Genomic DNA, 12,729 nt, shown 5'->3' on the forward strand with positions numbered 1-12,729 from the left:
TTAGAATAATATGGTAAAAATTTTCCAACCTGGTATAATATTATTCATTTCACAGATTGTCTTTTTATGGCATGGTTCAAAAGTTATTCGCAGTATAAACCGGATGATAAATTTTGGGCCACTTTTTATCTGTTGTGTATGTCTGAAATGGATAGTTGATAATAATTGAAAAATTGGCTACACGTGTACGCTTATAATGTGAAGGTTTTGGGTCGATATATGAGTCTGCCGTGTCGCGCGAAAAAAGCGTCACATTCTAATTGGAAAGGTCGCCAATTCGACACGCATCGAGAATAATGCGATCGATTCTCAAACTGTTTTAGCGCAAGGACGAGTCGTGGAATTTTTTTTTCGGAATTATAGTCAAAACCAGAATCTGAGATGCATTTAGCCGTAGTCAGATCCATTTTTTTTGTTCTGGTTTCAGCGTTTCTAAACCCGAAGCGTTTCAGGTGGGTCGCAGACCGGTTCTGATTGAATTTGACCAAAAAACTATTCACAGTCGATAGCATAGGCATGCAATATGACTATCCAGGATGTGTGCTAACTATTATATTCTATTAGTGGTCGTTTGCATAAATGACAAGATGTATATATTTTTCTGTTTTGGGATTTATGATTTCCTGTGTGATCATATAAAATAAAAAAAAGCCGTCGGATGATTTTTTTTTAATATGTTGGCATTGTTGATAGATGTAATATATCCACTGTTTCTAGCATAGTTAAAATACATAGTCAATGCCTGAATTAGGAAGCAAACTATGCTTGAACTTGAATGATAAAAAAAATTTATACAAAAAAGGATTCAAATTTGAATTAGTTTTTAAACATCTTATCTTATATTTATCTTTTTGCACGCGATGCAAAAAATGCATGTCCGCTTTGGAAATGGCAATGATCAGAATTGAATCTTTCACTCAAAGCTAAAAAAACATGTAAAGGTTATCAACTATTCAGTTGAATAAAAAAATACATGCTTTCATTGCAACCGTTTATTTTGTTATTACAAAGTTTTTGCGAAAATTATCAATACTGATATGATATTTGGAGATAATTGTAGTATCAAAGTTTGTTTCGTGTACCTAGTTGTATTACAATAATAGCATTTTAACGAGATAAGTAGGCGTACGGTATCAATTTAACCAGCCGCTCACCAGTTGGCTGCGCTCAGCGACGGTCGATGGTCGTAATTTGAGCCGTTTTGCGACCAAAATATCGGCGAAAAATCGCGCGAAATCATTGAAAATGGCCGACCCAATTGTGAAAATTGCGCAAGGTGAGCTGAGAGGAGTGGCAGTGACTAATTCCAGCGGTACGAAATATTGCAGCTTCTTGGGAATCCCTTATGCAGAACCACCGATTGGGAAGCTCAGGTTCAAGGTAAAAAAAATCAATAAGAAAACATGATTGTATGAACGAAAAATTATATAATATGACACATTTAAAAATTTGAATAGCAAATGCTGCGGCAAATATATGGGCGATTTTAAAATGCCTCTTGAATTTTTAATTTTGAATAACTTTTCTAACTAAATATTTAAATGAGTTAAAATTAAGTTTGGTTTTATAATTTTATATTTTAAAGCGAACATTTTTTCATATGAGCTTAAATTTTGATATAAATTCAACAATATGTATCCGATTTTAGAATATTTTAATTGAACTGATATGCATATGTATTATATGTACAATTTACACACATACATCTAGTATTTATGTATACTCTTATTATATGTATGTACGTACGTAGCAATATTTTATTTGAACTATTGATTGATCATTGTACAAAATCACAACAATGCTACCTAATCGAATACATATGTACCTACTTATCCATTATAAATACATATACCTAACAATGATAGTGACATCACTATCATTGTATTATTTGTGTTTGTATACATACATATACCAAAAGGTTCACTGAAGCATAAACTTTTATTTATTATTTAACAGGCTTGAAAGTCTCAGACTTATTCATAAATTTCAAATCACAAATGATGATATATGTATGTGTGTACATTGGTACTGATACATATATACGAAATTGACAACATCAAGAATTATATAATAGGACTTAAAGGCCCACCCTTAAGAGGGCTGGACACCAGCGCCTTATCCATACAAACGTATTACACTTCTCCCTTCCTCAATTATGGCATTAGATAAATTATTTTTTAATATGCTATAGATATCCACCTATAGGCATGTTTCTGTGGTTTTATTTTTTTGATTAGTTATTTTTTATAGGAGCTAGGAACTGCCAAACATCTATAAAATCGCCTCATTTTTTCGCCCACGAAAAGAGTACAGCGTGCTTATTTAACGGTCGATTTAAAAAAAAATACGCTCACAGTTGCATAGAAAATATCTTCCTCATACCGATGATGAAATTTTTTTTAAATTGGTCCAGTTTTGGAGGAGCACATTGGAGAATACGAAACCTCGATTTTGTCGATTTAAAATACGTATTATCTGGTCGAAGCTCAACTGTCGCATTCACTCAATTTATATATTGTCACATTCACTCAATATATATATCGACGAAAGGAACGGCAACAAAATTAAGGTTTCGGGTGTACAGCCCTCTTAATGCTCGGAATAGGTGCACATAGACTAAAAGTCAGTACAAAATCCTATCGTGCGCATATTTTCCGTGAAGTGGTGGGGGCCTTCGCAAATTAAACGAACTCTTTAAAATTATAGGTATATAACAGATCGCGGGTATATTATTATATTGTACATTTCAGGACCCAGTACCAGCCAAACCATGGAGTGGCATAAGGGATGCTGTCAAAGAAGGAGATTTCGCTGCACAATTTGACCTATTTTCGGGAGTGGTATCGGGCAGTGAAGATTGCCTGTTCGCCAATGTACACACACCTCAGTTGCCAACAGGTCAAAATGACTTGCTACCAGTTATGGTCAACATACATGGTGGTGGCTTTGTCAACGGCAACGGCAACAACGATAACTGCGGACCTGAATACCTGGTCGAGGAAGGAGTCGTTTTGGTCAACTTCAATTACCGTCTCAGCATCTTCGGCTATCTGTGCACGGATGCTGTGAACGCACACGGGGACATGGGTCTCAAAGACCAGAACATGCTCTTGCAGTGGGTACAGCAAAACATCAAGCAATTCAATGGAGATCCCAATAACGTTACCCTATTCGGAATAAGCGCTGGATCTGCTTCGGTAGAGTACCAAATGCTATCGCCGTACTCCAAAGGACTATTCCACAAAGTCATACTGCAATCAGGATCTACTTTAAATACTTGGGCGAGGACTAGAGACGGTGTCGCCAAGGCACGGACTCTAGCTGAATCCTTGGGATACAAACTAGACTCAAAAGAAACTGTATTCGAGTACTTGAATAAAGTAAACACTGAAGATTTGATAAAAGGGTGTATGATAATCATCAATGAAGCAAGTACACGCGAAGGAGAAATATTTGCATTCACTCCGGTGATTAACGAGCTCAAAGATTACGATGGTTTTATTAAAGGGGAGCCGCTAGAGTTGCTGAAAAGTGGTTCCTTCGTAAAAGTACCGGCTATGTCTGGAATCTGCGAAAGAGAAGGGATGATGATGCCTGGATTATTCTACAAGGATGCTATCAAAGCCGCCTTGGATGATGGAAAATACATAGAATGCATTCCCAAGTACCTAAATAAGCAAATGAAAGACTTGGACAGTAAATTGAGAAGCATTTACAGCGTTGATGGAAATATCAATGATGACACAATTATAGAATTTCTAGGCGACTTGACTATGAATGCCGGAACGTGGATTTCCTTGGAACAAAGATTAAAGTACAATAAAAATAACGAGTATCTATATTTATTTGCTTACGATGGAAATATGAACTTTGTTAAGAAACTGCTGCAGAAAGACTTTCCAGGAGCTTGTCATGGAGATGATACTACTTATCTGTTCACCCATTTGGCTATTAATCCCGATGATGCACTGCCTAGCGATTTGGCTGTCAAATGTCGCATGACCAAAATGTGGACCAATTTCGCCAAATCAGGGTTTGTATTTGACAATTATGAAAATGTTTTAATCTATGATATTTTGTTATAATCACTTACATTATTGCATTGTAGACATCAATGCGCACTAATTTCAACACATCTTTAAAATCATATATAATTAGAATTTATACGTTTTAATAAAAAGTAAAAATAAAATAGAAAAGATACAATCCTTGTGAATATTTTGATATAAGAAACTATTCGAAAAATTAAATATAAAGTGACAAAAAATATATATATAAAAAAATTATGAAAAAAAAGCCATTCAAATCATTAATGCCAAAATTTACTATTATCATTTTGTTTTTTTTTTTCAGAGATCCAACTCCAAAGTTGTCAAGTATAATCAACGAAAAATGGACACCAACTTCGTCGCCCAATTTCAGATATTTAAAAATAAGTGCAGAATTGAAAATGGCCGAAAATCTGCTACCAGAAAGAAAACAACTATGGAGGGAACTTTACACGGCTTCATAATTATTATTACTTTGAAAGAATCATATATTCAATCACATTTAAGAGTACTATTAACTGATATTTTCAATTCATCAAACAGATAATATTTAGCCCTTCAATATTATCTAAAAAGTCAAGTTATCACTTTATCAGTCATGTTACAATTCAATGTATAAATAAACTTATTTATATTGTTGACAACATGTCAGCAATGTAAAGAAAAGAACAAGGTTATAATAGTTGAAGTCAATTTATTGAATACTTCCTGCTATGACAGTTTGCAAAGATTTAGTTATGAAAATAAATTGACAGTATATTTGAAAATTGGTTGTCTAACTGAATGATTTCTTAGAAGCGTTTTGAAAGAATATCTACCAGCTATATTCAAGAAAAGACGGTTGCACAGGATTAAATAATTTGTTTCGAAAGGACGCAGACATTGGATCTTTCATTTCGTACGTAAGCTTGAAATATAATGTTTGACCGCAAAAAGAAAATTTAAGTAAGTATCCAAATAAAAAGACTTTTATGCCAGAGACATAATCTTCTTCAATAAATTTCTTCATTTTACGGCTGAAGCTGATTTTTTTGTGTCACAAATCATTGCAGACGCAGCTGCACGTTCTGAAGTTGTCTGACAATACGTCGTAAAATCGAAATAAGTGTGCAAACTTCAACTAAAAATCTTCAAGGAGCAAAAACCGCAAGCTAATTTATCCATTGTTACTCACCGCTGAAATAAATCGAAAAAGCATGATGTTCCTTCTGAGGCAAAATTTTATTTATCTCCCACATGAAATATACACCGAGACGACTTTTATTCCCTGTAACGGGTTTTCGAAATTAACCTGCTACGAACTGAAGGCCGTCACGATGACAGATGGACAGGCCTGCTCGTAGAGATGTCAGATTTAAAGTCATGCAGTAAATATATCGTACACTTATTGTGTTTTTGATCGTCATCTACGATTATGTCTCTATACTAGTGGAAGGCTTCAGTAAGTGAATATGGCAGAAAATTGTTAAGCATATACCAAATTACCAAATAAACTTTATCCTTTCAAAATGCAGATAGTTTTAAACCTCTTTACCGATATCCATCTGCTTTACAATGCTAGAAAAGACAAAAATTTTCTTCTTAGAAAATCGTACACAATCGTACGCAGCACGTGTTTTTCTTTAGATAGTTTTGCACGTGCAAAAAAAAACGCTGGCATGCTTAGTTTATGCCGTCGCGATCTGTCCAAAACTAGCCCTCTGGAGTTTTTCGGTGATATTTTATCCTTTTACATATTGACATAGGTTTGACAGTGATTGTTCCTTCTGCCCGCACAGTACTTTATCGGATGGCTCCTATTCCAAGATCTATCCGACTTCTTAATGAAATCGTTGTTACTGTGCCTGAATGTGATATTTTCCACCCCAGGGAGAGTAGGTTATCGAAGATTATTTTAGCCTATTTGTCTGGTAGCCTGCACTCATCATTATTTTCATAATTTGATGTAATGTATGAGTTGAGTTTTGATCATCTCTCTTCCTTTGATCATCTCTTTTAGATTTGCACCTCGCAAATTGTGGTGCATTAGGTACTTCTGTAATGCAATAATGGTTCAAACTTAATCTTAAATAAATAACGGTGATTCATATATTTGAAGATACATGTGTAGGAGCAACTTTGTACGAGAAAGATACATATGTATGTAGGAGAATTAACAATTACCTGAGGAAACGCCCTTCCCAGATGGAACCACAAGCACTGTGGTTCCAGCTGAGAAAATGTATTTGCACCTTAGTGGATTTTGGAAGAGACACTATGTCGAAACAAACTATTAATTATACGCAATCAAAGCTATTACTGGACACACATATCCAAATTTAGTGAGTTTTGATTACGAATTTTGAAAATGTGGTCAATATGAATTCCTCAAGGCTTCAGTCTCCAGGAATTCGACGATGGTTTTTAGCATATTTTTTATTGTTTCCTCGTTGGTGTGGAGCAAAAAGAAGCGTTCGACGGGTAAAATTGGGCGGTCGTAGCCGCCTTTGGCACAGTCGTGATTTTGTTCAGGTGGTCCATTAAAGTTCGTAATATCGGACCGAATAAAAAAAATGATCAGATAAACGAGACACACATCTCATTAGTCGGACCATTGCGGTTTGACCGGGATCAAAAGGTTAACGGAACGAAACAGCGGGAGCTGCCTCTAGTCTAGATGAACAATAGACTTCACTATCCGACTTGAAAGAAAAAATAAATAAAAACCATTCGTTATGGTCTCCAGAATGCTTTGTTTTATTCGTATGAGTGTTAAAAGTCTACTGCTGATTTTTAGTTATATTAAGAAATAATTCAGAGTTTAAAATATTCTTTTTAAGTTACACTATAAAAATTTTTGGTCTGATTCTGACTCCTTTTTTTTACTACTACTATTAGGGCGAAAACAAACTGAGTGGTACGTGGTTCGTGTTTTTTTTAGATACTTTTGAACATGCGAAAAAAACGCAGCACCTCTAGCCTATATACACAGTACACATTCCCAAAAATCACCCACTGGAGTGTTTTTGGTGATATTGTATCCTTGTATTTAAACTTGCTTGACTGTGATCGATAACGGTGAATCCCATATTTGAAGAAATCTAGGAGAAACTTTTCGGTTGCATATACATAGATAAAGTTCGGCGCGACCCAGTGCTATTTTGACAAAAAATGGGTTCATCATTGTCTATTACAATGGCCAACCTTTTTTTTGCTCTCTAGCTTTGTATTTCATTGTAATAGACAATGGTGAACCCATTTTTTGTCTAAATAGCTCTGGGACGCGCCGATCTCTACGATATGGATATGCATACACGTGTGACCTCCCAAACATATGCATTCTGCACGTGCAACTACACCCAAATTCGGTTTGGGGAACACCCACTGTTTACAAGCCAGGTACGTGACGTTCCATACCACTCAGTGTGCTTTCACCCTTAGTCGATTTGTTGTGTACTCTATTCAGTAGTGTAGTCGGGCCGGGTCGCCGCCTTGGTACTTATTTTTGAGCCAGGTCGCCGCCCTGGTACTTTGATATAAAAATTGTTTTTCGATTACAATTAAAAAATATTTTTGCTTATATTTCATATAAAATTTTGTATACCAAATATTGTGAGCAGACTCTCGTTTTAACATTTGGTGACTACAACCGTATCCTCACTCAAATGCTCATTTGAGTGCAGAAAATATTTTAAAAACCCTTTGAAAAAATTATAGACACTTTGGATGATGCCGAAATCGAATCATTTAACAAATTTTTCAGAACTGCATATCATATTATATTGCAAAAAATAATAAACCATATTCAGACCACTTCATTAATTGACTTTTCAAGTTAATTGGCATTTGATTTTTTATAAATATTTGTACTACCAATATTAGGATACCTATTTTTTATGGGGGGGGGGGTCGTAAAAATTAAAGTGCTAAATAAAAAAAACACCGACCTGGTATTTTTTTTATTAAGCACTACACCACTGATTCTATTGGTCAGAAGTAGACACCGGATAGTCACAGTGCTTTTTCTAGGAATCGGGGCGGTTTAGTACTATTTACAAAGCTAAAGTCCAAAAAAAAAAACGTTCGGCGAACCTTTAACAATGCAATGAACAATACACAGCACCCTCTGGGTCCGTTTTTTTCGAGACGGCACCTTGGTTATCCGGCCTTTAGTCAGAAGTTCTGACTCAGAACAACTAATACTGCGAAGCTAACTGCAATGGTGTATGGTTTTAAGTTCTGCTTCTTTGTTCCATATTCTAAATGCTTTCTGCTTTACAATTCGGCAATGTATTTGCATATACCTACATAGATACCTATACAATGTTCTAAAGTTCAATTTCTTTAGGCCCTTCTATCTCCAAGATTTACCATATATTAGTGCTCTGAGAGAATTTCGGCCTAGCGAGCTCGTCTTTTTTATCAGCAGAAGTGGATTGGCGCCAAAGTCTTTGGTCATTCTCAAAGCGTGGTCCAGCACCGAGATCAGTGGGCGCAGAGGTGGTTTAGCGCAGGTGTGCACGAGACTCGACGGCGCCACTTCACATTCCTCACCGGTAATAATTCCACTTCACCTCTTCGCCGTGCGTCATCGGCTACTCGGTCGCCGACAATAAGACTTAACGAGCTCAGGTGACCAGAAATCTGACCTGAGGATCGAAGTTCAATGACGTACTCGAACCTGGTCCAGAGATGCAAACGAGTACACGAGTACAAAGTTTCATGCTGAAATTCTAAAATTTCCATTTGACTGAACTCGGATGATCTCTTTTTGGTAAAAATAGGTTGACATAATGCAGCAAGTCAAAGATGAGTATTGGAGAATGGATGAAAGGTAGACAAGAAAAGTGTTCGAGTGGTACCCAAAAGAATGTAAAAGGATGGAGTAAAGAAATTGTATGAGATACATGGATGAATGTTGCTCAGCGTAGAGAAGAATGGAAAAGGTTCCAGCAGTGGATGGTGATGAGTGATGAGTAGAGGTCGGAATCTGAAGGGGCCGGAAACGTGCCGCCTATTGTTCCATTGTTGTAAATCCTTTGTAATAAAGGTTCGGCAAACCTTTAACAATGCATTTACAAACTTTGAACAATAAACAGCCCCTTCAGATTCCGGGCTCTAGTGATGAGTGATGAGCGATGGCCAGATTTCGGCGGCCAGGATGCTTGTACCCACAAAAAATGGTTCACTATTGTCCTATAATGCAAGAGAGCAAAAAAAAAAAATAGTAATTGACAATAGTGAACCATTTTTGGTAGGCTGAAGCATCCTGGCCGCCTGAGTCTGGCTGATAGCTGTAAACATGAAAGTGGGGGGGGACTTAAATTAAAAAAATAATATGCAAAGAAAAAAAATCATTTTTATTCAACTGGAGTTTGTGAATTTTTTTTCAATAGACACTTAAATATGTAGTATGAAAACATTAACTTTTTTTTGATAATTCACAATATGATACGTAAGAATTTTGTAAAAATTATATTAAATCGCCTGATTAATTAATTTGATGATTTGGTTCAAAAAAGTCATAAAAAGTCATAAGAATTCATAAATATTTAAAATATTTGCAAATTCTAGGAACGAAAAATAACTTATAAAATTGCTTCCTTTTTTATTTTTAAAAAATGTATGGAGGGGAGGGGGGTTGTGCTTGTGTTTCAGCGTCCCCTAAAAAAATCCTAGCTATAGCCGTGACTAAATGATGATGAGGATACGTGTTGTATCGACATATTTTATATCCGTTATATTTATTCCGTATAAAAACGTAAAAGTAATAAAGGAAAAGAAAAATATAATTAAATTTTCTTATATTTCATATTTTAGTTTTTGGTGTTTCCGAATTCGAAGTGAGTCTCATAATCGCGTCAAAAATGCAACGCTGTTGACGATTCGTCTTTCAACGTCTCGACGTTTCAATTAGCAAGCCATTTAAGGATTATTTAAGGAAAGAGTATGTATGTGGCCTGTGGATGGCCTTGTGGATGGATAACCATCCATTGACACTGTTTAGCAAGCTAAAAAAAGCGCCGACATCAAAACTTGTAGAATGCTTGTAATTGGTGTGCCCGTCTAAATTTAGCACATTTATTAATTGATTTTGTAAATTTTATTATTATTTTTAGATATAAAATACATTTTTCATTTAAAAATTCAATATATATTCCTTCACACTTTAAACCTTTCAAATAAAAAAATTTAAAAAATCATTGACAAATTACAAACATTTAACGTGCCTAAAGGCGCCGCGAAACAAACTTCAAAACCAATCATAATAACATATATAAATAAATAGGCGTCGTCGTAAAATAGTCAACCAATCTTTACACGGACAATAAAATTAATTAAAAATTAGCGTTAATTAAAATAGAACGGTAATGCCGCAAGCTACACGTCGACTGTATCAAATTAAGCAAGCTATGAATGACTCTCTGTCTCGCTCGCACTCATATATAAACTCAACTAAGTGCATAGCTCTGTTTCGCTCTCGCTAAGGTGAGTCCAACTGGCGACATATTACGAGCGTATACTCTTTACACATTTTTATTGATTAAAATATTAATTAATTTTCAAATTGAAAATTTCAAGCTTCATTCAATTTTTTGATATTTCATTTGAATATTTTCGTAAACGTTCGAATATTCAAATTCAATATGGCCGTTTTTATGAGCGTATTATGTTATCGGTGAGTTGTAGCGGTCCGTTCACACGGACGAGTCTCATACGTGGCCTCGGGGCGCTGTAATTTGTATAACAAAACGATATTGTGTTATTTATTTAAATAATTATGCGGTAACGATAGGTTTAGCTTTATTATTTATTCGCATTGATGCCGGTCATCGCGTCGTCGCAATAAAACACAATCTGCATCGACTCGATTTAATGATAGGTACATATCTACCTACATAGGAGAAGACGATTCGCGAGACACATTCGTGGTAGGAATTTCGACACGAAGTCGCTATTGGGGCGAGTCAGTATTAAATTGATAAATATTACATTCGAAAAGCGTGTTATTATATTTGGCATTTGAATTAAATGAATTGTTGTCGCACGTTTCGGCGCTTGCATATTGCATGACATGAAGGAAGAGTTATGGCTATCTGCACACAGAATTAATTTTGAGATTCTGTAATATACAAAAGTCAGCTAATGATACATGCTTTATTATCGGTACAATAAATTTTGAATATATAGTTTAAACAAAAAACATATTGAACTTTGATTGAGATGCTATGAAATCATAAAATATTTGCAATGTCAATATTCGAAAAATATTTTAGTTAGAATTTTTTAATTATTTAGGACACATTTTTTAGGCAAAATTTCACAAAAACATTCATTTTGATTCGATTAAATTTTGACACATTTTTTTCAGGAATTAGATGATATTTTAAGATTTTTTTCAAATAGCTCAAATTGAATATGTAAAATTTTTGATTAAAAAAACACTAACTTTGAGAATCACTATATGAAAAGATAAATTGAAAAACATATCATCAATGTTTTTAAAATATTATTACAAAATTTCAGACTTGTTTTTTCATTGATTTTGATAATACAGCCTTTTGATTGCAGACATGACTATAAATCTGTCTTAAATATTTAAAATAATTAATAGAAATCAATTTTTATTCTACACTATTAGTTCTATTGTCAAATTGGATACATATATTATACACGTTCAAAGCAAGTTTCTTCCTGGTTGGCCACTTTCTAGTCTCACTTCTCTTTTATATGTATGTATTATAGATACAGATAGTACACTTCATAGTGAAGTGATTGATGGAGCATTCGCCGCAAAAAGCATCCGACATGACGTTATGGTATCGCTGGATGTTCCTCGACCTGGAACGTCGTGACTTGCTCAACTTACACGAAACGATCATCAATAATTTCTTTTGCACAATCACCAGATGTTTAAAACGCTACCAGATACGTGCCTATACTTACCCACGACTTCCTTTTTATCCAATAACAATTATATCATAACCACATACATACGTACAGATCTTCGGGAGCACTAGTACAACTAGCCTTCTAACAGATTTGTTAACTAGTATCTGCAGTACTCCAGCAATTACTCAAGATGGGATGAAGTCTACGAAGACATATTTCCTCCATGGCATGTTTCTGTCTAATAAAAAAGCCCTGGTTTCGCAAGTCGAGCACACGGGCCCTCGGGTAGAACACCTGGCCGATCGTGAGGAGGTTCCGCGGTGTAGGGTGACCACCAAGCGTCCCACAAACGCGGAAGTGCAATTTGGTTCTCTTTGTTGAAAGTATCCCACGACAAATTTCCGCAACACACGAATAGATAATAAGCCGACAGTTAGACAGCTCTGCAGGAAAATTTTATCCGTTGATTTCATCCCATTTATCTAACAATAATGAAATAAAGTCGTGTGTTGATCGCCGCCGTCAGATTTTTGTATGCGTTAGCATGAGTGGTACGATTTGTGTGTGTATAAAAAATATTTGGGCATACTTGGACACCTGAGCTCTTGTGTGGGAAGGTTGAGAGATTCTTGAATAGGAAATGTTTTTAGTCACAGGTAAAGCACAGGTGGACATGGTATGGTATAAAAGTATATTCAATTTTTTTTTTGTCTAACATTCTGGATATTTGTTAACTCGAATGTTTCAGTGATCATAAAACGGCTATTAAATTTATCAAAAATTCAACACGTTATATATTGAATTTAAA

At 35.2% G+C, this 12,729-nt stretch overlaps 1 protein-coding gene across 1 annotated transcript; it reads left to right on the forward strand.

Moving 5' to 3' along the window:
* The first annotated feature begins 1,058 nt into the window (after positions 1-1,058).
* On the forward strand, positions 1,059-6,734 carry LOC143918802 (juvenile hormone esterase-like). Its single transcript, XM_077440870.1, has 3 exons — positions 1,059-1,380; positions 2,751-4,033; positions 4,354-6,734. The coding sequence occupies exons 1-3, from the start codon at positions 1,246-1,248 to the stop codon at positions 4,511-4,513; spliced, it is 1,578 nt and encodes a 525-aa protein (XP_077296996.1). The 5' UTR covers positions 1,059-1,245; the 3' UTR covers positions 4,514-6,734.
* Positions 6,735-12,729: the final 5,995 nt, after the last annotated feature.

The sequence above is a fragment of the Arctopsyche grandis genome, chromosome 11 (assembly GCF_051622035.1).
Source record: "Arctopsyche grandis isolate Sample6627 chromosome 11, ASM5162203v2, whole genome shotgun sequence".
Taxonomy (NCBI): domain Eukaryota; kingdom Metazoa; phylum Arthropoda; class Insecta; order Trichoptera; family Hydropsychidae; genus Arctopsyche; species Arctopsyche grandis.